Source organism: Eretmochelys imbricata, chromosome 1 (assembly GCF_965152235.1).
Source record: "Eretmochelys imbricata isolate rEreImb1 chromosome 1, rEreImb1.hap1, whole genome shotgun sequence".
Classification (NCBI taxonomy): domain Eukaryota; kingdom Metazoa; phylum Chordata; order Testudines; family Cheloniidae; genus Eretmochelys; species Eretmochelys imbricata.
In genome coordinates, this window is record NC_135572.1 from 18090290 (window position 1) to 18113589 (window position 23300).

The 23300-nt window shown below is 46.1% G+C and overlaps 1 protein-coding gene across 1 annotated transcript in view; it reads right to left on the minus strand.

Moving 5' to 3' along the window:
- GAB2 (GRB2 associated binding protein 2) overlaps nt 1-23300 on the minus strand; it is a 178149-nt gene that overhangs the window by 60470 nt on the left and 94379 nt on the right. Inside the window, exon 2 of the mRNA XM_077808019.1 lies at nt 7498-7798. Within this exon, the coding sequence (XP_077664145.1) occupies nt 7498-7798 (301 nt within the window). The remainder of the gene's footprint in view (nt 1-7497; nt 7799-23300) is intronic.

Sequence of the window (23300 nt, forward strand, 5' to 3'; positions counted from 1 at the left end):
GCACTGCACAAATACATTGAGGGAACAACTGTCTCCTACTATCTAAATAGGCAAGAGGCAGGAATTGAAACAGAGGCAGAGGAAGGCAAAGTTACTTGTCCAAAGTCACACAGTAAATCGGTACCAGGTCTGGGAATAGTACCCAGGTTTCCCAAGTCCTAGCTCAGTGCTCTGCAGTGGTCCAGTCTCTCTCACCATACAGTGTCATGCATACTCATGGCCACTTATAAAAAGTGAATAAGTTAGATCTCCAGATACATATTCAAAGAAAATTAAACTAGGCACTTGCATCCCCCCATATATGCAGAATACAACTTGGCTGGGTTTTGGCTGGAGCCCTCATGTGATCCTAAAGAGGGTTAATGACACAAGCAATATCTTTAGCAAGACTCCCCCCCCACCCCTCCCAACAAACAGAACACATGAGAAAGTACAGTTCACAGCTGAGATCAGGCTGCCTGCCCACTGGGGCAAGGGAAATACAGATGGTTAGAAATAGAATAAAATAACAATGAGCTTGTATTTCTTCAGCAGGCCATGTCCAAGTGTCCCTGGGAGTCCTACTGAAGTATAGCAATGAATGACTTTCACATAAAGGAGGGCAGTATAGTCTAAAAAGTACCAGCATAGGTATGGAGTGAAAACCAAGAACCCTTACCATAAAATGTACAACAAATGGTATTATTCCATGCTCCAAAACACCTCCTGTGGCATCCCACACATGCTGACTGTGCACGCACATACCCCATAAAATGAGAAAGGGAACTGTCACAGGGTGACTGACCTCATTGGGTCCAGCCCTATCTATGCCTCATTCAGCCTGCCTGGGGAAAACTGTCACAGCCAAATGACAGGTAAGTTATGTGGCTAAACCAGTTGTGGCCTGATAATAAAGGAGAAGCCTCCAGAGAGGCAAAGGAGGAGTGAGGGCAGACAGCTCAGAGAGGAGGATGCCTGCCTGGCCCCAGAAGGAGGACTGTGAGCCCTCTGAACCAAGGGGAAGAAGAGGCGTACTGTGAAGCAGAGCTGGAAACTGGCTACAAGTGGGCTGGGGGAAGCTGGTCCTAGTCACAGCACAGGCCTCAAGCAGGAGAGTGGTGGGACTTCTGAACCAAGGAGAGGAACCCTTGCCTTAATCACAACATAGGCACTAATCAGGAGAGCTGTGGGAATCCTGAAATGAGGAGAGGAAGCATCTGGGTGTGAGGGCCCAAACTGCCTGTATTTAGAACAGACTTAATAAGCAAGACCCCACAAGGGGAATTGTACTTTAAGTATCTTGGTGTGTGTGCAAATTATTGCAAGACCCTGATGACCCTAAGTTAAGCCCCATTGGACCAGATCAGCAGCTAGCAAAAATCAGCAAAACTCCAGGGTCTTGGCCTTTGGCTACACCCATTTACACCAACTGAAAATATGGTGAAATGATTTTGACCTAGGTTAAGGAGAGTCTCCCGGGGTCCCTGGCAGGGACCCTAGGCACTGTGGCAGAAAAGATAACGATAATTTCACGAGTGTGTCAAACCGAGGGCCAGAGAGGTCAGATGACCTGCCCAATGTCACTGAGTGCATTAGAGAAGTGGAAGAGATCCAGGACACTCCCAATGCTGTGATCTAACCACTAGCTAACATTCCCACCCATTGAATCGTGATTTACTCATCATCTCCAAGGGTTCTGCTGCTAGTCAATCGGATTAATGATCAGGATTTGTTCTGTATCAGCGAGCACTGTCTGAGCCCAGAGGAGGATTTCAGCTTACTTCCAGTGCTACATAAATCAGGGTCTGTAGCAGAGATGGAGGAGGTGGCGGAGGTGTGGTCAGGGAAGGCTGTTTGTTCTACTGGATGGGACACAAGGTTGGGAACCAGGAGACCTGAGTTATTTCCAGTTGGGATCAGACTTTTCTATGGCCTTCAGTAAGTCCCATGACCTCTCTGTACCATCAATCAGTGCAACAAATGGAGCTAATGTGCTACACAGTGAGTGTAGCAAAAATAGAACTGTACTGTCTTCCTCCCCTTGTCTCGCAAACTGTGCACTGTAACAGTTCTCACTGTATGTCAACTCATCATTAAGTAGGGTAAATTTGGTATGGGTTTGATTGTGCTCTAGGATGGATTAATCAGGCCTGAGACTGGGATGAGCATCATAAAGCTTGCACATCACAGTGTTGCATTGCATTCAATGACCTATTGTGATGCAAATTCTGTGTTCTTCTGGAGTGAAGGGCCCAGGTCCATGGGCAGAGATGGAAGAGCTCAAAACCAGAATTTGGATCCAAATAGCCAGGGGATCATTGTGCACTGGCTTTCAGTTAGCAGGTGTGGTGATTACCAGGTGCAGTCTGGGGTTTATTTTGTTTTTTTTAATAGCACCAATGCAGCATTAGTGGAAGCTCTGAATAATTCCATGGTGCAATCTGAATTTGAACATCTCTTTTCTAACGCATTGGGATGTGTCAGCTGAGGTTGACACTGTAGACCATCAGAGCCCTTTTTAAGACTGACTCAGAAATTGTGCTTGGCAGCCTAGCACTCCATTGAATGGCTTCCTTTCCTACAGCATTCACCAATAGCTATTTTGTGTCAAGAAAGGATTTTTGTTCCTCTTCTGCTGATGTCACTCCAGGGTCCTTCAGGGACCTACTCGTGGACCTCTGCAGTTTAACACTCCTTGTGCTCCCTTGGGGGTGAGTTTATTCATAAGCACAGGCTTGTTTTTCACTATGATATCCAGACTTATATTTCGCTTAAGTCCAGTATTGATTCTGCTATCTCTGGCTTGTTTTGCTAAATAGAAAAACTCTGGCTGCAATAAAATTTCTTCCAGCTTAATGCAAGCAAAACAGCAGCTCCTGTGATCGGGTCTGCTCTAGCTCTTGAAACAGGTGTCTGCCTGAATCCTGATGGCCATGAAATTATCATCAGATGGGGATGAAATTTATTTAGCTTAAACTTTCTTTGTAAATTTATGTTTGCAAGATTATCGAGGTTCTTTATACCACTCATACACAATCATTGCCAAGGTGACATCCTGTTTCATGCGTCAGCCGCTGAAGGTTGGGTTTGTGCTCTTGTGACGCTTTGTTTGCTATCCTGCCTGACAACCTTTTGGCAGGGTTTTAGTTTGTGCAGATTGCAGCTGCTCCATTATTGACCAAAATGAATTAAAGTTAGATACTATTATTGGTTGCATTATTACGATAGCGTCTATGAAGCCCAAGCAACCATCAGGGCCTCCTTCTGCTAGACATGTAGCAAAGAAGATAGTCCTTGCTCTGGAGAGCTTACAATCTCTGTATCAGATAGGATGCATGAGGTGGAAAGAAAGGACAAATGGTGTGTGTGTGGGGGGGGTGAGGCATGAAAACGGTGAGGTAACAATCAAACAGTTTAACAGAAAAACAGTGGTCTCAACTCACCACTTGCTTACATAATGCCGTAGGGGAGTGATAATGTAGGCATCACAATAGAGGTAGGTTTTAAGGAGGATTTAAAAGAGGATAAGGTGGTGGTTTCATGATTCCTGTGGGACAAAGTGGAAATTGTTGGTAATATTTTTATGAAGCTTATGTGTACCTCAGTTTCCCCCTATACTTTGCATTGCTACCTGGGGGGAAACAGGATTAAGTCTGCTCTCAGGGCAGACCAAGAGACATAGAGTATGTCTACACTACCACGTATGTCCGTATAACTTATGTCACTCAGGGGTATGAATAAGCCACCCTCCTGAGTGACATAAGTCACTCTGACCTAAGCGCTGGTGTGGACAGCGCTATGTTGGTGGGAGAGATTCTCCCACCGACATAGCTACCGCCGCTCTTTGGGGGTGGATTAATTAAGCTGATGGGAGAGTTCTCTCCTGTTGGCTTAGAGCGGCTATACTAGAGAGTTTAGAGCGGCGCAGGTGCATCGATGTAGCCATGGCCTCAGGTGCGTGCGTGTCACCCAGCTGTCTGAGCAGACTGAATGGGTCAGTAAGAGGACTGGCTGAGGCCAACCCATAGCCATGGAAAATGCAAGAAGACCACGGGAAACCCCAATAGCCAGAACATTGACACACCTAGCAATCAGTGACCCAGAGGAAGGGGCTTTTCCCCACCTCTCAGCTGGGGTTGTGAACTCAGCATGAACGCACAGGACCGGGAAGTGACCGGCAGGGAATAAAGAATTGATTTCTGAAAGAGGCTGGTGGCTGTCTCCTGAGACTGACTAAGGAGGTCAGAGAGAGAGAGCGAGCCTGACATGGAATTCACCTCAGCTTGGCTGGTGAATTGCTTTGGCTTGACCAGAATGGCCTATGCTTTAACTTCAATGTCTCTGTGCTAACCTAAGGGCTTCCAGTGCTGTGGGCCAGTTGACTAATACATCCTACTCTGTTTCGAAAATGCTGCTGAGATGTCAGTGCAAACGCTTGCTGAGGCACATTAGTCTCTCAGGAGTGGACATGTCTCTGCCAGGCGTCCAGCTCAGTTGGACTCATGGGGCAGAACTGAAGGTGTGAAGCAGGCGTGCTGGGGCCCAGAGGCTTGAGGAGAGGAGGTGGTGAGGCTGCGGGACCTACTCTGAAGGAACAGTGGACGAGAAGCTGGATATGAGTCAACAGTGTGCCCTTGTTGCCAAGAAGGCCAGTGGCATTTTGGGATGTATAAGTAGGGGCATAGCCAGCAGATCGAGGGACGTGATCGTTCCCCTCTATTCGACATTGGTGAGGCCTCATCTGGAGTACTGTGTCCAGTTTTGGGCCCCACACTACAAGAAGGATGTGGAAAAATTGGAGAGAGTCCAGTGAAGGGCAACAAAAATGATTAGGGGTCTGGAACACATGAGTTATGAGGAGAGGCTGAGGGAACTGGGATTGTTTAGTCTGCAGAAGAGAAGAATGGGGGGGGATTTGATAGCTGCTTTCAACTACCTGAGAGGTGGTTCCAAAGAGGATGGTTCTAGACTATTCTCAGTGGTAGAAGATGACGGGACAAGGAGTAATGGTCTCAAGTTGCAGTGGGGGAGGTTTAGATAGGACATTAGGAAAAACTTTTTCACTAGGAGGGTGGTGGAACACTGGAATGCGTTACCTAGGGAGGTGGTAGAATCTCCTTCCTCAGAAGTTTTTAAAGTCAGGCTTGACAAAGCCCTGGCTGGGATGATTTAATTGGGGATTGGTCCTGCTTTGAGCAGGGGGTTGGACTAGATGACCTCCTGAGGTCCCTTCCAACCCTGATATTCTATGATTCGGAAGAGTGGGATCCCTTGGGTTCTGCCACACTTGGGGTTCCTCCAAGAGACTGTTTAGAAGCTGGGGCATAGCACCAATCCTGCAGATCTGTGACATCCTGACAGGGAAGTGGTCCCCAAACTTTTCTTGTCGCACCCCACCTTATCCCTGTCTTTGCCCTGCCTGGGAGCTGAAACTGGGGCTGCAACTGGGGGCGGGGCTGAGGCCGGGAGTGGAGCCGCAGCTGGGAGCCGAGGCTGGGGGCGGGGCTGAGGCCGGGAGTGGAGCCGCAGCCGGGGGCCGAGGCTGGGGCCAGGGCTGGAATCCAGGGCTGTGGGTGCGGGCTGAGGCTGGGGGCTGAGCAGGGCTCCCTCTCCATTGCCTGTGGGGGCTGGCTCAGGCCCTGCTGTGCTCCCCTAAATATTCCTCCATGCCCCCCTAGGGGGGCGCACCCACAGTTTGGGGACCACTGTCCTTAATCTATAATCACTGGCAGTGGACTCAAGGCAGCATCGACTCTGAAATTCATCTGCCTGCTGCTCTTTGGTTTAGCTCGTTCAACAATCCTGGCTGCCACTGTACCCCAAGATATGGGCCAGAAGTTGATTGTTATATTAGGGCTCCCCAAATGTCCTTAGGTCAGGGTTAGATATGTACCCAAAAGGCATTCACCGCGCAGGGGACAACAGCAGATATCATAAATAATAATGGAATTGGGAGACACTCGCAGAAACCCCCTGGCTGCTGCCAGAGTATCTCAGCCTGTGCCCCTTTCCAGACCGCACTGCCTTTCTTCCAGCCTGGCTTACACTGCCCTTTTAGCTGCCTGCATTGTATGGGAACCTGAAGGGTTTTGTGGCATGTTTTCACCATGCACAGATGTTGTGCCATGTGACACTGAAAAGAAACATCCCTGCTCAGCGAGGACATGCGGGAAACACTGACAGGGGCTCTGCTGTCACTGCAGGTCTGTGTAGACGCTCTCTGGGCAACTCAGAGAAAACCAGCAACACTGGCACAAACCAGAAAACAACAGTATTGTAAAAAGAAAAGGAGTACTAGTGACACCTTAGAGACTAACCAATTTATTTGAGCATAAGCTTTCGTGAGCTACAGCTCACTTCATCGGATGCATTGCGTGCATCTGAGTATGCCTTTAGTGCTGGTGAATCAAATGTGACTCTCCTGTTACACAGAACAACACCAGTTTTTACCTGTCAACTGCTGCCAGTGTCTCGCCTGGGTCCGACAGGTACCATGTTTAGGGATGGGTAAGTAACTGATTCCCCTTGACCCAATCACTCCTTGGCTAAGCCTGCCAACTGCAGAGGTGGGTTTTGTGATGTGGACAGGACACAGTGTTTCTTGGAGAATCTTCCCCCATCAACCTGCCTCCTCCATTTGATCCCACCCATGTCAATCAGCTAAACGAAACTTTTGAAGGAGAGGACGTCCCACTGCCAAGTCCCAAAGCCCTTGAAGAGACTGCTGACAATGACTGAGAATGTAGAAAATACACCTGAGAAGGCTCAAACATTGGACAGAGAGGTAGAAAGATGGGAAAGCAAAAATCTTACAAATGGTGTGTTCTACTGCATGCCATTCTGAACTACCTGTTTCGTTACATCTCATCTGACTTAAACCATTAAACCTCCCTGACTTCTCAAAACCATGCTGTCAGTTACATCCTAGCTATCTATGGTTTTATAAGGTCACCATGGTATGGAAGTACCTTTCTGATGGGAACTGAAGCATGGAGAGTGATTCTGTGACTTGCCTAAGGTGACCTGGGAAGCCTGCGGCAGAGCACTTCAATCTCAAGAATCCCAAGTCAGTGCCTTTAACCACAAGACCATCCATTACTCTGCCACTGAAGAAATGACCAACATCAGCTCCTGGAAATGGCAAGCTGAACAAGCTTCAGTGTTGGGGAAAGTATGGAAGACAGAAAGCTACAGTGAGAATTAATTAGGGAGCAGGCAGGACCAGTGCCTGCTGCCATGCTGTGGAAGTCAGAGAAGTGCTGGAGGGCTGGGAGGAATATGGAACTCCTGGGGTGGGGAACACTGGAGAAAACTTCCCATTTTGAAATTAAAAGATCCGTTCCTGCTCCCATTGACATCAGTGGGAACGGAAACAGGGCTCAAGCCCTCTAACTCACACTCCAATCTAACAGAGAAGCTGGATTCCCAAGGGGAAGAGTTTGGGTCTAGCCTCCTTTCTAGAGCACAGTCTGACATGTGAGGCCGTATTTCATATTCCAGACATAACTCTCACTGTACCTGCATTCTCCTCAGACTGGTTGAAGCCACAGATCTGGCAGATACTGCGAACCCACTTGTTCATGTCCTCCTCTGTCTCAGCCACCAGGTAGAAAGTCCTGTCGCTGGTCTTGATGTCGAAGACGTAGCTGTCCTGCAGCTCCTTCTTGTTGAAGGTCAGCCCTGCATCCACCTGCTCACAGAAGTTGAGGTTGATCACACGCAGAGGCTTCTTGGAGTGGTCATTCTTGTAGTATTCCAGGACGTCCGGGTCGCCGCTCATCCGACCACTGCGCAGGAGGAACCAACGTTTCTTCCACGCCTGAGGACCAAAGAGAAACAGTCTTATCCCTCCGAGAATACAGAGACCCCACTGGCCAGCATTCCCCACCACGCGAGTCCCTTAAAACTGCACCAGGGAACACACGGCAGCATTGGGCAGGCAGTGCGATTGAACTGGGAGACGTAAGTTATCTAACAGAGTGGTTATGGGTTGATCCTGAGAGGTCCTGCCTCGCACATCACACAATGGGGCCCCAAGTGACTTGCCAAAGACCACGGAAGGTTTCCGAGTCAGGACTAGAATTTAGGAAGTCCTTGATCTCACTGCTCCATTCAGCTAAGTGTCCCATGAATGTCTTGTTCTCTCTGGCTATGTCTACACTGCAATCATGGTGTCTGCCACTCATGGACAAGCCTGCCCAGAACCCTAGGTAGTTACTTGGGTGCTAGCCTGTGCTGAAGTCCATGGTACCACGGCTTCACTGCTCCGCTGCCCACGCTAGCTAGGTTGAAGTTAGCTAGGGTACGTCTACACAAGCTACACTCACACCCTGTGACTGCAACATAGTCATACTCTTGGTGCCAAGTGATCTGCAGGAAGACATTAGCAGCAATAATCACGATGAAATACATTTCAGTAATGCAAAAGCATCGCATTCCCTTTGGACACAATGCCCCAGGGAGGCTGCCTTTCTTAGACGTCTCCGCGATGCATTCTATCGAGGCTTTACAGTAGCAGAGTATGCGTCAGAGAGCTGCCTATCGCATGCATGTTTAAATGCCAGTATTTGAGAGGCAAACAAAGCCAACGTGAAGCTGCTGTTTTTTAATATTGGGAATCGTGCCAGGAAGATCTGTGGAGAATCCAAGCTTCACTTGTTTGCAAAATCTTCTGTTTCCTGAAATATATCCAATTCCGTAGCAAAGAAAATGTTACTGGTTCTCAAAGAACCATCCCTGTCAAGGCTACTTCCCTGAACAGCCTCTGGGGATTTATGGTGCCCTAGGCAAACTGGAAAATAAATGTGACTCATGACCCCCCGATCGCTCACGTAATGAACATTTTGCCGCCTCCAATATTTTCCTCCCCTAAGCAAACACCTGTTTTGTATGTAGGAAAGTGCTGGCTGAGTGAGACACGTTTGAAGGGCTGGTTTTCAGATCATATGCCTTTTGCCAAGAAGCACATGTGTTTGCAGCATGCATATTGGCCCGGCTGCTGGAGGCAGAGAGCAGGAATTAATCTGTGACCTGAGCTGGAATTTAAAAACCGCAAAACAAAACTAGGCTGTCACGTTAGCTCTGAAGCAATCTTGTGAAACATGCTCTGAAGAGACCGGTGTGCAGCCTGCTGCTTGGGCTTGGAGGATGCCTGACAGGATTACTTATATTTAGTGTTTTCTAGCAGGGCTAAATTGTGGCTCTAAACAATAGTCTTTCTGGGGAGGCAGTACGGAAGTCCCCCAGTCCAGCAAGAGCTCATCTGATTCCAGCCCAATTTTGCAGACACTGTAGCTTTGTATAGAATTCCTCTAAGCACTGGGTGCTCATCCCAGCTAAATAAAATCCATGAGAAGCAGTGTGATCTCATGGCTGCAGCCCAGTTTGAGGACTCCTAAATCCAAATCCTGATTCCCTCTGTGGTCTTGGGCAGGTCACTTACCCTCTCTGTGCCTCAGTTTCCCCTTTCTGTGAGAGGGGAATAATAATCCTGCTTTATCCAGCTCACAGGAGTTCTGGGAAGGTGGATTTGCTCATGTTTGTATGTCACTTTGAACATACAAAATAAGTGCTAAATATTACGATTAACAGAATTTAAACCCAGATGGGATGATTGTGATCCTCTAGTCTGACCTACATAACACAGACCATAGATTTCATCCAGAGATAGACCTTCTGAAGTTTGTCCAGTGCTATCCCCACATACTTCTGTATCCTGTTGCTATTATAAAATGTCACGGCATTAAGAAAAGCATTTCAGGAGAGGAAATAATTGATTTCTGGCTCCTCCTTAAGATTGTATGCTATGATCTTACAATGTGGTGAACTCAGCTCTCATGGAGTCAGTCAGCACCAGTAGATGCTCAGCACCATTCAGGGTCTGGCCTGTGTGTGGAATCACCATGCTTGGAAGTAGAGTTGGGCTCAAGCTGCAATGTCTAACTCCAGATCCAGGGCAGATGGAGGGTTTTGGTTTGGTTCATTACAGAGATACGCTCCAGCTGTGGAGTTCAGATCTCGGTCAGACTGCTCTGACCCCTTTGTGCTGCTCTGGCTGGATCTGGACAGCTGAGAATTTTTGTTGCATGGCGGGAGGTCTCAGTCAGCTCCAATGCATGGGCATATTGGGAGAGGAGGGGGTATGGATCTGATTAGTGCATGGTATGCTTCAGCATCTCCAACTAGACCATTGCCAGCTGACATAGGTTACAGTAGGTCATAGACTGCTGTAACCTAGCCTGGGGCTGGTGTGGATTGTTCCAGAGAATCAGGGAGCCATAACCAGCTCAGTGATGGTCCCCTCCCCCTGTCTTACACTGAGTGGATTGTGGTGCAGGAGAGAATCCAGGCTCTAAGTTTGAACTTCCCTAAGGTTCAGGGGTGTTTGGATCCATGGTCCCAGTTTGAGACCATGCCTCCTTGGGAGCTTCAGAGACTTAACCAGCTGTGAATTCTGTTCTGTAACAAATCTGTATTAAACCTTTCTGAGTGTGTTGTTCCCCTGGAGGTACACCTCCTGACACCTGTCTCTGTTAGTATTCATGCATGTAGGAAAATGTTGGGCCAGATTCTTGACTGGTATAAACTGATGCAGCTCCCTTGACTTTATTGGAACTCTGTGAGTTTACACCGCCTGAAAATCTATCTCTTCCTCTTCAATCAGTTGCATTAAAACCATTTACATCATACATGCATGAAGGAGAAGAAACGTGTTTGTGAGAGATAAACTTGGTGTCAAACTTGCATTGTATTGACAAAGCTGCATTTGTTGATAAATGATTTATTGCAGATAGCTCGCTGACCATTTGCCAAGCTAAGTAGAATTGTTTTCATTTTGTTCCTGAGGTTCACATACTTTTTTGTTGAATAAATGTCAGTTTTATCTATAAAAACCACAGGCAGTGAACACAAACTCACCCAAAATATTTTGTTTAACAGGCTAAAAGAAAAAAATATAGGCACATACATAACAAAGCCCATGACCACATGCATTCTGGACAGCCCCAGTGCTGCCTTGTGATATTTGGTGGCTCTTTTTTGAAGCCCCAGCTCTTGGAGTCATAGTAATCTCAGTTCTCATTTTTAAAAAAGTTAATTTTTAGCCCTCATGGTTATGGAGAAAAGCTTGAAAATGTGAACCTTAATGGCTCAGAAGCCAACAGGCAAATAAAAAGAATCCCAAATTTATTATTTAAAAAAACTCATAATTTTAAACCAATCTCATGATTTTTGAATGCTTGGGATTGGCCATGCTGCAGACACAATGCATCATCTGCACGGATTGAACTCAAGTCCTCCAGCACCAAAGGCCTAGCCCAGGGCCTGAGGTAAGATATTAATTACCATACATACTGGGTGGCAGAATCTGGCTCTAAAGGTTTCAAATAAATTTGACCCCGCTGGTACCCAAAACTTGTCCAACCAAGGGCCACTTTGGTGGCTTGCCAGGAGCCCAAAGGTTGAACCTAATTTCCATAACATGGAGGAGATTGCAGCCACCGTCATCTTTAATACAGGGATGGAAACTACAGCTCTGATCATGCAATGCTTCTGATCTGAGTGACCTACTGAGATGGAACATCACTTGCTGGGACCTGTAGTAGGCTACATAGCCATATAAATGATGAGAGTGACTATAGTGTGCATGATAGAATTCTCTGCACCTTAGCTGCTATTGATCTAACCCAATTACATGCAGCCAGCGAAAACAAGAGTAAGAGAAAGGAAGCAGAAGTTTTAATTGGAGGGCAGGCACTAGGTTGTATATAGTCTGTCTATCTTAGAATGGTAGAGGAACCTAATCATGCTGGTATCTAAATATTGCCAGGGCAGAACTGGTACCAGCATCATGAGAAAACAGGAGAGGTACATCGAAAACCAGTCTGGAATAGTATTTGCTTTGGCAGCTGTCGTGTTATCCCAGCAAAAGGAAACTATGGCCACAACCCTACATGGCTGTGTATTCATAATAAATAATAATACTTCACACTTGAATTACATCAGCTTTCATTTATCAACACCCCACTGATAAGAAAGTTGTGTCCATGTCACTTATATTGGAAGCAATTCAGGCCAGGGACCCAGTCTTGTCTTTGCTGGTAATGAATCATGAATAATGATTGTACTGTAGCTATAAATAAATAATAATAATAATTAATAATAAAGGCAAAAACATCACTCAGTACACTGGAGATGATGTCAGTTATAGGAGATGTGCTGTGAGCCAGCCCTTATCAGGCAGTGACTTAGAAACTGATAGCATCAGCTGGTATAGAATTCAGATTGTCTTCTCCAGAAGCAAGGAGGGTCTTCCTTAGCTGTTATAGCAGTACAGGACTCAGCAGTGCTGATTTCATCCAGCAGAGGACAGTGGCGCACATACACACTACATCTCAGAATAGCACGTACTGTGTCCACTTCATTCTGGTCACTATTGTAGTGCATTCTGGAAGGACTGTTCTGGTATTTAGACTAGCTCTGTGAGAATTCAGTGACCCAATTAAGAAAGAGAAACCTCTGCAGACATTTCTCTGAACAATCAGATTTTCACTTGTCTTCTTATAAAGACTTATAAATAGCCTTTGTTTGCTTCTCCAAGATTTGTAACCTAATTAGTTTTGCGCTAATTCTCAAACTGGCTGTCGATGCCAGGAAACCAGGCACAGTACAATCTTACAAATGCAGTGGAGCAGCGAATTGTTTAGCAATACACAACTCACCAGGCTGGCTTTCAGATTTCAATTAAGCTTGGAAAAAATCACAATCTTCTCTTTGCCATGACTGCTATTAGCGGAACTAAATATATAGATGTGTGTGTGCACGCCCCATCTGCAACCATTACAGAAAAAACCGAATAGCTCTTTTTTATCTCTATTTCTGTGGTTCTATAGTAACAAGACCACACGCCACTGTCCCCTACAACAGCTTTCTATACTTGCAAACATTTATCCCTTTAGCCTAGCTCCATGAAGAGAACACTCCATTAGCTTCTGGGTAATAATACTTAGCACTGAAGAGCCATAGGTCTCACACCACTATACTGGGGGATTATTATCCCCATGTAGTACATGGAGAAACAGAAGCAGAGCTGAGTCCAGAATCCTGGTGTACCCTAAGCATTCAAAAATCATGACTCAACCCCCCCCCCCCAAACCATGACATTCTTTTTTAAAAGATTTTTAAAAAACCCAATACATTTGGGTTCTTGAAGAAGAAGAAGAAGAAGAAAGCTGAGGTTCTCACATAATCATTTGACTCCCGGACCTGAGGCTTTAATTAAAAACACCAACTAGCGTGAGAAACGGCAGCACTAGAAAGAGAATTTCTCATCATCACTGATATCAAACCCATTACAACTTCTCCACTACTTTGTTCTGTATCTTATCAATGGACAAACCCATCCAAAGCCCCCTGCAGTCAATTTGAACACAACCTCAGATTGTTGGTAAAACCTGCTATCTACTCATACAAAGAGAACATGGCCCTGCATGTGAATCTCATTTATTCTTTTCAGAGTAGCAGCCACGTTAGTCTGTATTCGCAAAAAGAAAAGAAGTACTTGTGGCACCTTAGAGACTAACCAATTTATTTGAGCATGAGCTTTCGTGAGCTTCACTTTGTCACTTCATGTAGCTCACGAAAGCTCATGCTCAAATAAATTGGTTAGTCTCTAAGGTGCCACAAGTACTTCTTTTCATTTATTCTTAAAAATCAGTTTATTGCAGTGTTGTTGTAGCTGTGTCGGTCCCAGGATATTAGAGAGATACTAAGTATGGGTGAGGTAGTATCTTTTATTAAACCAACTTCTGTTGGTGAAAAAGACAAGCTTTTGTGCTTACACAGAGCTCCTCTTCAAGTCTGTTGATATTTTTACAGAAGGAGCGGTTTGCAGTTTCTGTGTAACCTAATCTAGCTCGGCATTCATAATGCTCATCACCATGGCTACTACACTGTACTCCTCCTAGTCAAATTCCTTTAAGTTACATTTTGTTCCCACCAGCTAAAGAGCAATTTATCAGATTTTACAGGTCTAGTGGGAACTAATGCCTTGTGTCAATTGTCCTTGGAAGGGAAAACGATGCCTGCATTGAAGTATCATAAAAGCAAAGGCTTTGATGCTTTAGAGTCTGCTCTAAACCCCACTGAATGTCAATGGGAGCCCTTCCATTGGCTTAATGGAATCAGGCTAGATGGATAATGGGCCAAACACAGAGGGAATATAAGTGAGATTCCTTTATGCTTATTCCAGGCCTGATTTAATTCCCTTTGAACTTTGGGGTGAGTTTTTCCACTAACTTCAGTGGAGCTGGATCAAGCCCTTAGGCTCTGAATTTTGCCCATTGTGTCCATCGTGAGTGAAGTGTCCATAGCAAGCAGAGATGATACAGTTTTCCTGCTGGTCTGTTTGTGGGAATCATTCTTTCTGATAGGCTGAGGAGGGATCTTTCTCCTACTTCTTTGTATTTTGTACAACAAAGTCAAGGAACTTCTGTTTCAATTTCTCCCCCGTTACATTCTTTGCAAAGTTATCTCTTGAGTTTCCATTGTGCCTTGTGGCTTCAGTATCTGTTTCCACCGTGTGAGCATTCAGACTGTGTTTTCTAGGCGAGGGCCTTTGCTTTGAGTATTTCACTGGTGTAATGTAGCCTGCTTGAACGAAGCCTCTCTGAAGTGTTAAAGAGCAGTATCATATGCTGCCTTTTTAGGTTTGGCCCGGTGTGTTGAACAGTTAATTTATCTGGTTGTTTCATGGGGCTGGAGGTTATTACCGTTCAGATTTAGCTACCTTAGGTTTTCTTAGAGCACCCCAACTTCGTCGTGTCTGGGAGAGATGGGAAGGGAAAGAGTGGGGTGAAGTGACTTGCCCAAAGCTCTAGGATAAAGACCAGGATTGACAACTTGGCCTCTCTGGCACAGTGGAACTCTCTGCCACAGCCAGGTCCTGGTATTCAGAGCCAGAGTCCTCAGTGACAGGACAGGAGTCAAGAGTCAGCTGGGTTGGGATAGCAGGAGATCAGAAGCAGGAGACAAACCAGAGATAGGAACTACAGTGAGGACAGGTCAGGATACCAGGGGGTCCAAGGCTGGAGACAAAGTGTGGAACCACAAGTCAATCTGGGTCAGAATCCTAGTAATTCAAACCAGGGAAGCGGGAGCAGGGAGCAGATAGCAGGGGTAGCAGGAACACAAGATGCATGCGAACACTACATGACAGAGTGAAGCCTAGTTGTACACACCGCTTCCTTTTCCTGCTGCTGGCTTCAGTAGGGCCAGCGGGCCAATCAGCCACTCTGGGAGTCTGCCAATCAGACCTCGGGGTGGAGCCTCACACTGGGGCTGGGCTTCGGGGCCTGAGCTAAACTATTGCTAGCAGGGTGGAGGACTGGAATGGGGCTGTGCCCATGGCCCTGGCAGGGCTGTGTTCAAGACCCCTGGGTTGTGACACTCCACGATAAGAATAAATCTCATCTATCCAGGAGCTAGAGCTTCTTCGGGGACTGTCTGTAACTGTGGAACAAATTCCCCCCATGAGCTAAGGACCTTCCCCAGCTGCCCTACTTTTTGCTCCAAGTCCCAGGTGTGCTGCTTTGACCTTGCCTTCTCTCATATGGATACATAGCAATGTGTATATTTAAACACAAGCCCCTACCAAACCAACATCCAGGAGACAGGATGAGAGAACAAACGACAGGTGACAGAGGCATTGTCACGTTGCTCAGTGCATGACTGGAAGGAGCTCAGATACCACAGGAATGAGTGCAGCATAAACACCTATAGAGCATAGAAGATGGGCACACAGCACATCAGCCAGGAAAAGAATGCAGCCCTTTGAAATCCCAGTTTTGTGCTCTAGCCACTGGGCCACACTGTCTCTCACTAAAAACATTGCCTGTTCACAGTTTTGTTTTCAATTTTCCGATTTTACTTATTTCTGATCCCTTCTATTTCCAGCTTGAAACCTTTGCCTGCTTCCATTTCCCCAGCTATACCAGAGCCTCTCATTTCACTCCCATGTAGTTTGATCCAAGGGTTAAATTTGTTCAATAGCTTTTTTTTTTTTTTTATGGTGGAGTAGGGCCAGTAGCTTAACAGCTGTAAAATGATGTTTGTGTGGCATAAACTTCCACTGTGTGGTCCTTTGTTCATATCAGGCATCTTCTCCACTAAATTATGGCTGTTTAATGGCCTTTAGATCATTTTAAAATATTTTGATTCCACATACCTTACTTCTTTTTAAGGCAATTCAAGAAAAAAGAAAAAAATAACAAAGACCTCCCAGCACAATGTATTCATCTGAGCCTCTGATCATCAGGATGATTACTTAATTGTTACATGAAGACCGATCTGTGCCTACTTTAAGAGGATTCTACTGAACCTCTTAATAGAGGAAGGACATGTTATCCCTCAGAGAACTGTCCAGTTTCCAGATGGATGATACTTGGAAACTGGCTGTTTTATGGGTTTGAGGCCAGATCCCCAAAAGTGAAAGCTCCGCTGGTTTTATGGGCCGAGTGCTCTAGGCTGGGGGGTGCTTTATCCACAGACAGGAAAAGATTTGTCTGAGGCATGCTTGACTGAGTGAATGAGGAGGATTCCTGGCAGTGGGTAAGTAGACTGGGTCAAGAATCTTGCTGCCTCGCTCTCAGGGACCTCCTTGGTGTGCTCCCCATGTGACCTGTCACCGACTGGACAATCAGATTGTGAACTGTGCAACAGGGAAGTAGGGAGGGGGAGCTAGATTTTGGAGGAAGATGTCTGTGAAGAGTGGGTGCAAGAAGCAGATACCTGGAGGCTAAGAGGAAGGAGGCAGCGGTACAGGAAAGAATGTTTGCAAGAGAGGGTGTGTCTCTTGGATAGGCAGTTTAGGAGAGAATCAGGGTGTTTGTGGTAAGGGTACAGGTGAGGGAGGCAAGAGGAGCCAGCTGAAGCACACTTATCCTTAGTGATTGTGGGGTTAATGCAAGTGTACACTTTCCACTCTGAACACGAGGTAGGTAATAGCTTGCCCTGACACATTCAGCGTAGTACATTGCCTTCCCTGCCCGTGTCCTAGTTGACATGAAGGGGGAAACTGCAGCAAAAAGATGCCGATAGCATCGAAGCCGGGCATTCAAACTGCCTTTTACTGGTGAGGCAAGGAATTCACTGATAATTATTCCGTCACAGCAATTGCTGATAAGAAGGCCATGGCTATGGCCATTATAAGGAAACAAATTTGATCAGAGAGGAGAGCATGTGCTCTGCTTAGGGGGCAGAACGTGGTTAAATGAATGGGTCCACCTGATCCAGGCACTGTTTCCACCCATACATGTGGTCACCAGAATTGCCAGCATGGCCTTCACTGCATTCAGGGCTTGAGTGTCCTGCCCTTACCACTGGGCGCATAACCCACTTTAGGACTAGACCATGGGCCTTTGTCCCCCTTGTGGCACATAAGAGGTGTGTGATTCCGCTGCAGCAGGCAACTAAGGGACTTAAGGATAATACTGGCTCTATCAAAATCAGTGGGAGTTTTGCTGTTGGCTCTTCCCACCCCCTCTCCCCCCCTTTTTTTTTTAACTCAAGCAGTGGTGGAATTACTTCTGGCTATCTTTTGCCTGGTGTGGAGAACTGGAACTTTGCCAACGGCCTAGAAGGATGGTATTGTGCTCTCACTTTAGAAGGCGAAGAGGCGGTGTGGCAAAGGTAAGAACTATAGGCTGATCTCCTTGTTGTCCATGCCAGGGAAGGGGTTTGCGCGTGTTCTGCTTACATGTTTGGAGCCCCTGCTACATTGGAAGCATCGCCCCCAACAGTCAGGCTTTACGAAGAATAGGTCCACATTAGACGCCATTTTGGCCCTCTGCTTGTTGTCAGAGATACAGCGTGAGTTCAGGAAACCCCTTCATGTGACGTATGTCACGCTTAAGGCTGGGTTTGATTCAGTTGACCGAGTCGTGCTATGAAAGGCCTTAAAGGGTGTGGGTGTGCCAACCACTCTGCTGGACTTGATTAGCGAGCTGCATAATGGAACCACTGCCCGTGTACATCTGGGGGATCGGATGTCAGCACCTTTTAAATCAGTATCTGGTTTCAGGCAGGGCTGTGTCTTGGCCCCGGCACCCTTCCGTCAGGCAATGGATTTCATAATGCAGCATATCTTGTGTGTGTGTGTCTGAGGAGCCTCTTGAAGTTCGTGTCTCACAGGGAGCTGAGCACATTGTCAACATGTAATGAACCCTATAAAAGGAGGAATAACCCAGCCTATAGGGAACTGGCAAGGAGATGGGCCTAGTACGGCCTAGGACAGTCATTTCCCACCTCTAGATGCCATGGGCTGGATTCTGATCTTACTTATACTAGTGTAAAATCAGGACCAACTCCACTGACGTCAATAGACTGATAACCAGGGGAAAACCTAGCACAGGTGGGAGGAGAATCAGACCCTATGGTCCCAGGTCTATATGAGTAGACAACAGTGAAGAGAAAGAAATGGGGCTCCAAATCCTGCCTGCTTTCACCATGACTGCTGGTCCCTAGCTCTGTAGTTAATGTGCACGTAAATGGTTTTGTATCTGTACAAGTCTCCTTTGCAGCAGCCGCTAATACCCCCTCCTCGTTTTCATCCTGTGTCTGTCACAAACCCCTTCACATAAAGGGACTAACACCCCATTAAACGCATTCAGCCCACAGCCACTGGCCTAGCAGCTTGGCAGAAAGCAGAACTGACTGCGTTTCCCCTGCCAGAGGAATTCACACTCCAGTGATGTGCTGGAAGAGCCTTGATGCGTCTAATGGGATGCTGAGCAGCATGACTTGGGGATGGGGGAGAGGAGTTGAGGAGTTCGAGATGTGTCCGCAGTGTCACAAGGAGGCAGTGGGTCAGTGGTACAGCAAAGGGAATGTGGAAATGGCTCCCCAGATTTCCAGCTCCATCTGCAGAGGTGAGAGGTGGGAAAACACAGCTCTGGGGCAAAGGCAGGGCATTCAATCCTTGAGAGCTGCTCCCACTGCCTTCTAGGGACTCTGACACTGCCACGCTTCAAAAGGAACAGGGTACGGCCACTTCTCTGGAGGACAGGTCACTGCTTGGAGGGTGTGGATGTAGTTAAAGGGGAGAACAGACAGGTGAGCCTCCCCTCCATCCTTGGTGCAGAACACTATAAAGACTCACTGGAGAAGACATAGCTAAGGCAGTGACTGGGGTCAATTCCTAGATTCCAGTCACTTGAATCTTTCTGTGTCTCAGTTCCCCATCTGTAAAATGGGGAGAATGATCCTTTTGTCTCCCACCCTTTCTCAGTCTTGTCTATTTAGACTATAAGCTCTTCAGGACAGGGACTGTCTCTTACTATGTGTGTGTACAATGCCAAGTGCAATGGGGCTCCGGGATTTCTTGGAGCCTCGAGGACCTCCTGGAATACCAATAATAATAAACAGAGGTTCAGCACAACAAAGGCCTGGGTGTCAGCCAGTCTGGAGAGGTTCTTTCACCGTTGGGAGCCCATTATAGCAGAGTTGGGAGGACTGTGGTGTGGATTTCGATATGAACCCATCAGGAGTCGGGAGCAGAGCTGAGAAATGAACCCACAAACCTGTGCCCTGGCCAATAGAACATCCCCTACCACATTGCCAAACACCATCACAAAGCAATTTGGTCACAGCACCGTGTGCGCTCATAACATCACAATGGGATTGTCCTTCATTGCCATAGCTGCTTGGAGCCTTGGGCAGCAGCACCATAGGAAAAGGTCCCATATACCGTAGTTACACAGGGCATGACTTCACACGGGTGTGTCCCAGGCTGTAAAGGACCAGAGCCTTTATCACGGAAGTGAAGGGCAGTTTTGAGAGAGATTTCATTGGGTTATGGAGGGTAAGATACTGGCTGCATTCGTAGCTCTGCATTTGAACGTTAATCAGTGTGCCAGTGACAGGCCTGAAGGTCTGTGTTGTTTCAGCAACCAAGTCTAGTCTCAGTCCTGTTGAGTTATCTAAACTTTTCTGAAACTGACACAGAAATTCAGGCTAAGTGAGGCTGAGGTTTGTCACGTTGTGCAAAGCCTCTGTGTATTGGACGTATAAGCTGTATAGTCTGGAAACTTTTCTATTATTCAGTGCATTAGTATCCACGCATTATCAGACTACACTCAATCCCTTCACAATCTGGCACTGATTCCACAGTCTTGGCAGGATTATTCTTTGGAAACCAAAAGAAACAGACAGTGGTGAATTTCACTGAAGACAAAGCCTTTCCTCTTACTGTCATTGAGGTCACTGCAGCACCACTTTGTGAAAACAGACCTGACTGAATACAACTTAGTAACAGGTTTGTTGTTGGTGTTTAGTTTACCAAGCTTCAGCACCAGATCCTGAGCTGATGTAAATCAGCATAGCTCCACTGAGATGACATCCATTTACCTTAGCTGATGATGGGGCCATTAGTAATTTGAGGCAAGCCTCTAGGTATCTGAGTTCTCTGGCCTAAGGAAGCTGTATAAGAACACAGCAAAGTGCTGAGTGAATTAGGGTATCATCTTGTGGCCCTTGTGAGGGGTGGGGATATGTAATGTCTGCCTCATAAACTCAGCCAGACACAGCACGAGGAAGACAGCAGCTCAGTCTGAGTGGTAGAGTGAGTGTGGTCTAGTAGATAGGATACTAGAATGGGAATAGGAAAACCTGAATTCTACCCCGACTCTACCACTGATCTGCTGTGTGACCTTGGTCATGTCACTTTGCTTCTCTGGTTCCCTTCCCATCTTTTGTCTGTCATAGCTGTTTAGAGTTTAAGCATTGTGAGGCAGAGACTCACAGCACCTAGCACAATGGAGCCCTGATCTCAGTTTGGGACTCTGCATAATACAAATAATAATTATAGATTCCATGGCCAGAAGGGACCATTGTGATCATCTAGTCTGACCTCTTGTATAACACAAGCCATGGAACTTCCCAAAAACAATTCCTAGAGCAGATCTTTTAGAAGAACATCCAATCTTGATTTAAAAATAGTCCGTGATGGAGAATCCACCATGGCCCTTGGCAATTTGCTCCAATGATTAGTTACTCTCACTGTTATACGTGTACGCCTTATTTCCAGTGAATTTGTCTAGCTTCAACTTCCAGCCATTGGATTGTGTTATAACCTTGAAGCGCCCATTATTAAATAGTTGTTCCCCATGGAGATATTTGTAGACTATAATCAAGTCACTCCTTAACCTTCTCTTTGTTAAGCTTTTGTAAAGGGAAATCAAGCCTCACCAATCTATGAGAATTCTTTGAGGGTGTCAACAAACATGTGGACAAAGGGGATCCAGTGGATATAGCATACTTAGATTTCCAGAAAGCCTTTGACAAGTTCCCTCACCAAAGTCTGTTCAGCAAAGTAAGTAGTCATTAGATGAGAGAGAAGGTTCTCTTATGGATCAGTGTCTGGTTCGAAGACAGGAAACAAAGGGTAGGAATAAATGGTCAGTTTTCACAATGGAGAGAGATAAATAGCAGGGTCCTCCAAGGATCTGTGCTGGGTCCATTGCTGTTCAACATATTCATAAATGATCTGGAAAAAGGGATAAACATTGAGGTGGTAAAGTTTGCAGATGATACAAAATTACTTAAGATAGCTCAGTTCAAAGCTGACTGTGAAGATTTACAAAGGGATCTGTCAAAACTGGGTGACTCGGCAACAAAATGGCAGATAAAATTCAATTTTGGTAAATGCAAAGTAATGCACATGGGAAAACATAATCCCAACTATACATATAAATCATGGGGTCTAAATTAGCTGCTACCACTCAGGAAAGAGATCTTGCAGTCATTGTGGACAGTTCTCTGAAAACATCCACTCAGTGCGCAGCAGCAGTCAAAAAAGCTAAGATAATGTTAAGAACCATTAGGAAAGGGATAGAGAAGACAGAAAATATTATAATGCCACTATATAAATCCATGATACGCCCACACCTTGAATACTGTGTGCAGTTCTGGTTGCCCCATCTCAAAAAAGATACATTAGAATTAGAAAAAATACAAAGAAGGGGAACAAGAAAGATGAGGGGTATGAAACTGCATCCGTATGAGGAGAGATTAAAAAGACTGGCATAGTTCATCTTAGACAAGAGCTGACTGAGGGGGGATACGCTAGACGACTATAAAACCATGATGGGTGTGGAGAAAGTGAATATGGACATGTTATTTACCCCTTCACATAACACAAGAATTAGGTGTCACCCAATGAAATTAATAGGCAGCAAGTTTAAACAAAAAAAAAAGAAGTATTTCTTCACACAATGCACAGTCAACCTGTGGAACTTGTTGCCTGGGGATGTTGCGAAGGCCAAAAGTATAACTGGGTTAAAAAAAGAACTAGATAAGTTCATGGAGGACAGGTCCATCAGTGGCTATTGGCCAACATGGTCAGGGATGCAACCCCAAGCTCTGGATGTCCCTAAGCCTCTGACTGCCAGATGCTGGGACTGGACAACAAGGGGTGGATCACTCGATAATTGCCCTGTTCTGTTCATTCCCTCTGAAGCACCTGGCATTGGCCCCTGTTGGAAGACAGGATACTGGGCTATATGGACCATTGGTCTGACCCATTATGGCCGTTCTTATATAAGCTAAAGAGATTGAGCTTCTTGAATCTTTTGACAGGTTTCAGAGTAGCAGCCATGTTAGTCTGTATCCGCAGAAAGAAAAGGAGTACTTGTGGCACCTTAGAGACGAACAAATTTATTTGAGCATAAGCTTTCGTGAGCTACAGCTCACTTCATTGGATGCATGCAGTGGATGCATCCAATGAAGTGAGCTGTAGCTCACGAAAGCTTATGCTCAAATAAATTTGTTCGTCTCTAAGGTGCCACAAGTACTCCTTTTCTTCTTGAATCAGTGACTCAAGGACAGATTTATGCCTTATGTGCCCCTAGGCACAGCATCTTCAGTGCCCTACCCCTGCCTACAGCTGACCTTTGTATTTTCCATAAAAAATGAAACTTTTAACTCACTTTTTACTTTTAAGTGTCTCTAGAACGCCGGCGTCCCTGGGCACGTGCCTACTGTGCTTAATTGGAAATCCGGCCCTGCTGTCACTAGAAGGCAAGTTTTCTAACCGTTTAATAATTCTCGTGGCTCTTCTGAAAACCCTCTCCATCCTTCTTGAATTGTGAATACCAGAACTGGACACAATATTCCAACAGTGGTTGCACCAGTGCCAAATACAGAGGTAAAAATAACCTCCCTACTACTTGAAATTCCTGTTTCTACATCCCTGGATCGCATTAGCCCTATTGGCCATAATGTCGCACGGTGAACTCATGTTCAGCTGATTATCCACCACTACCCCGAAA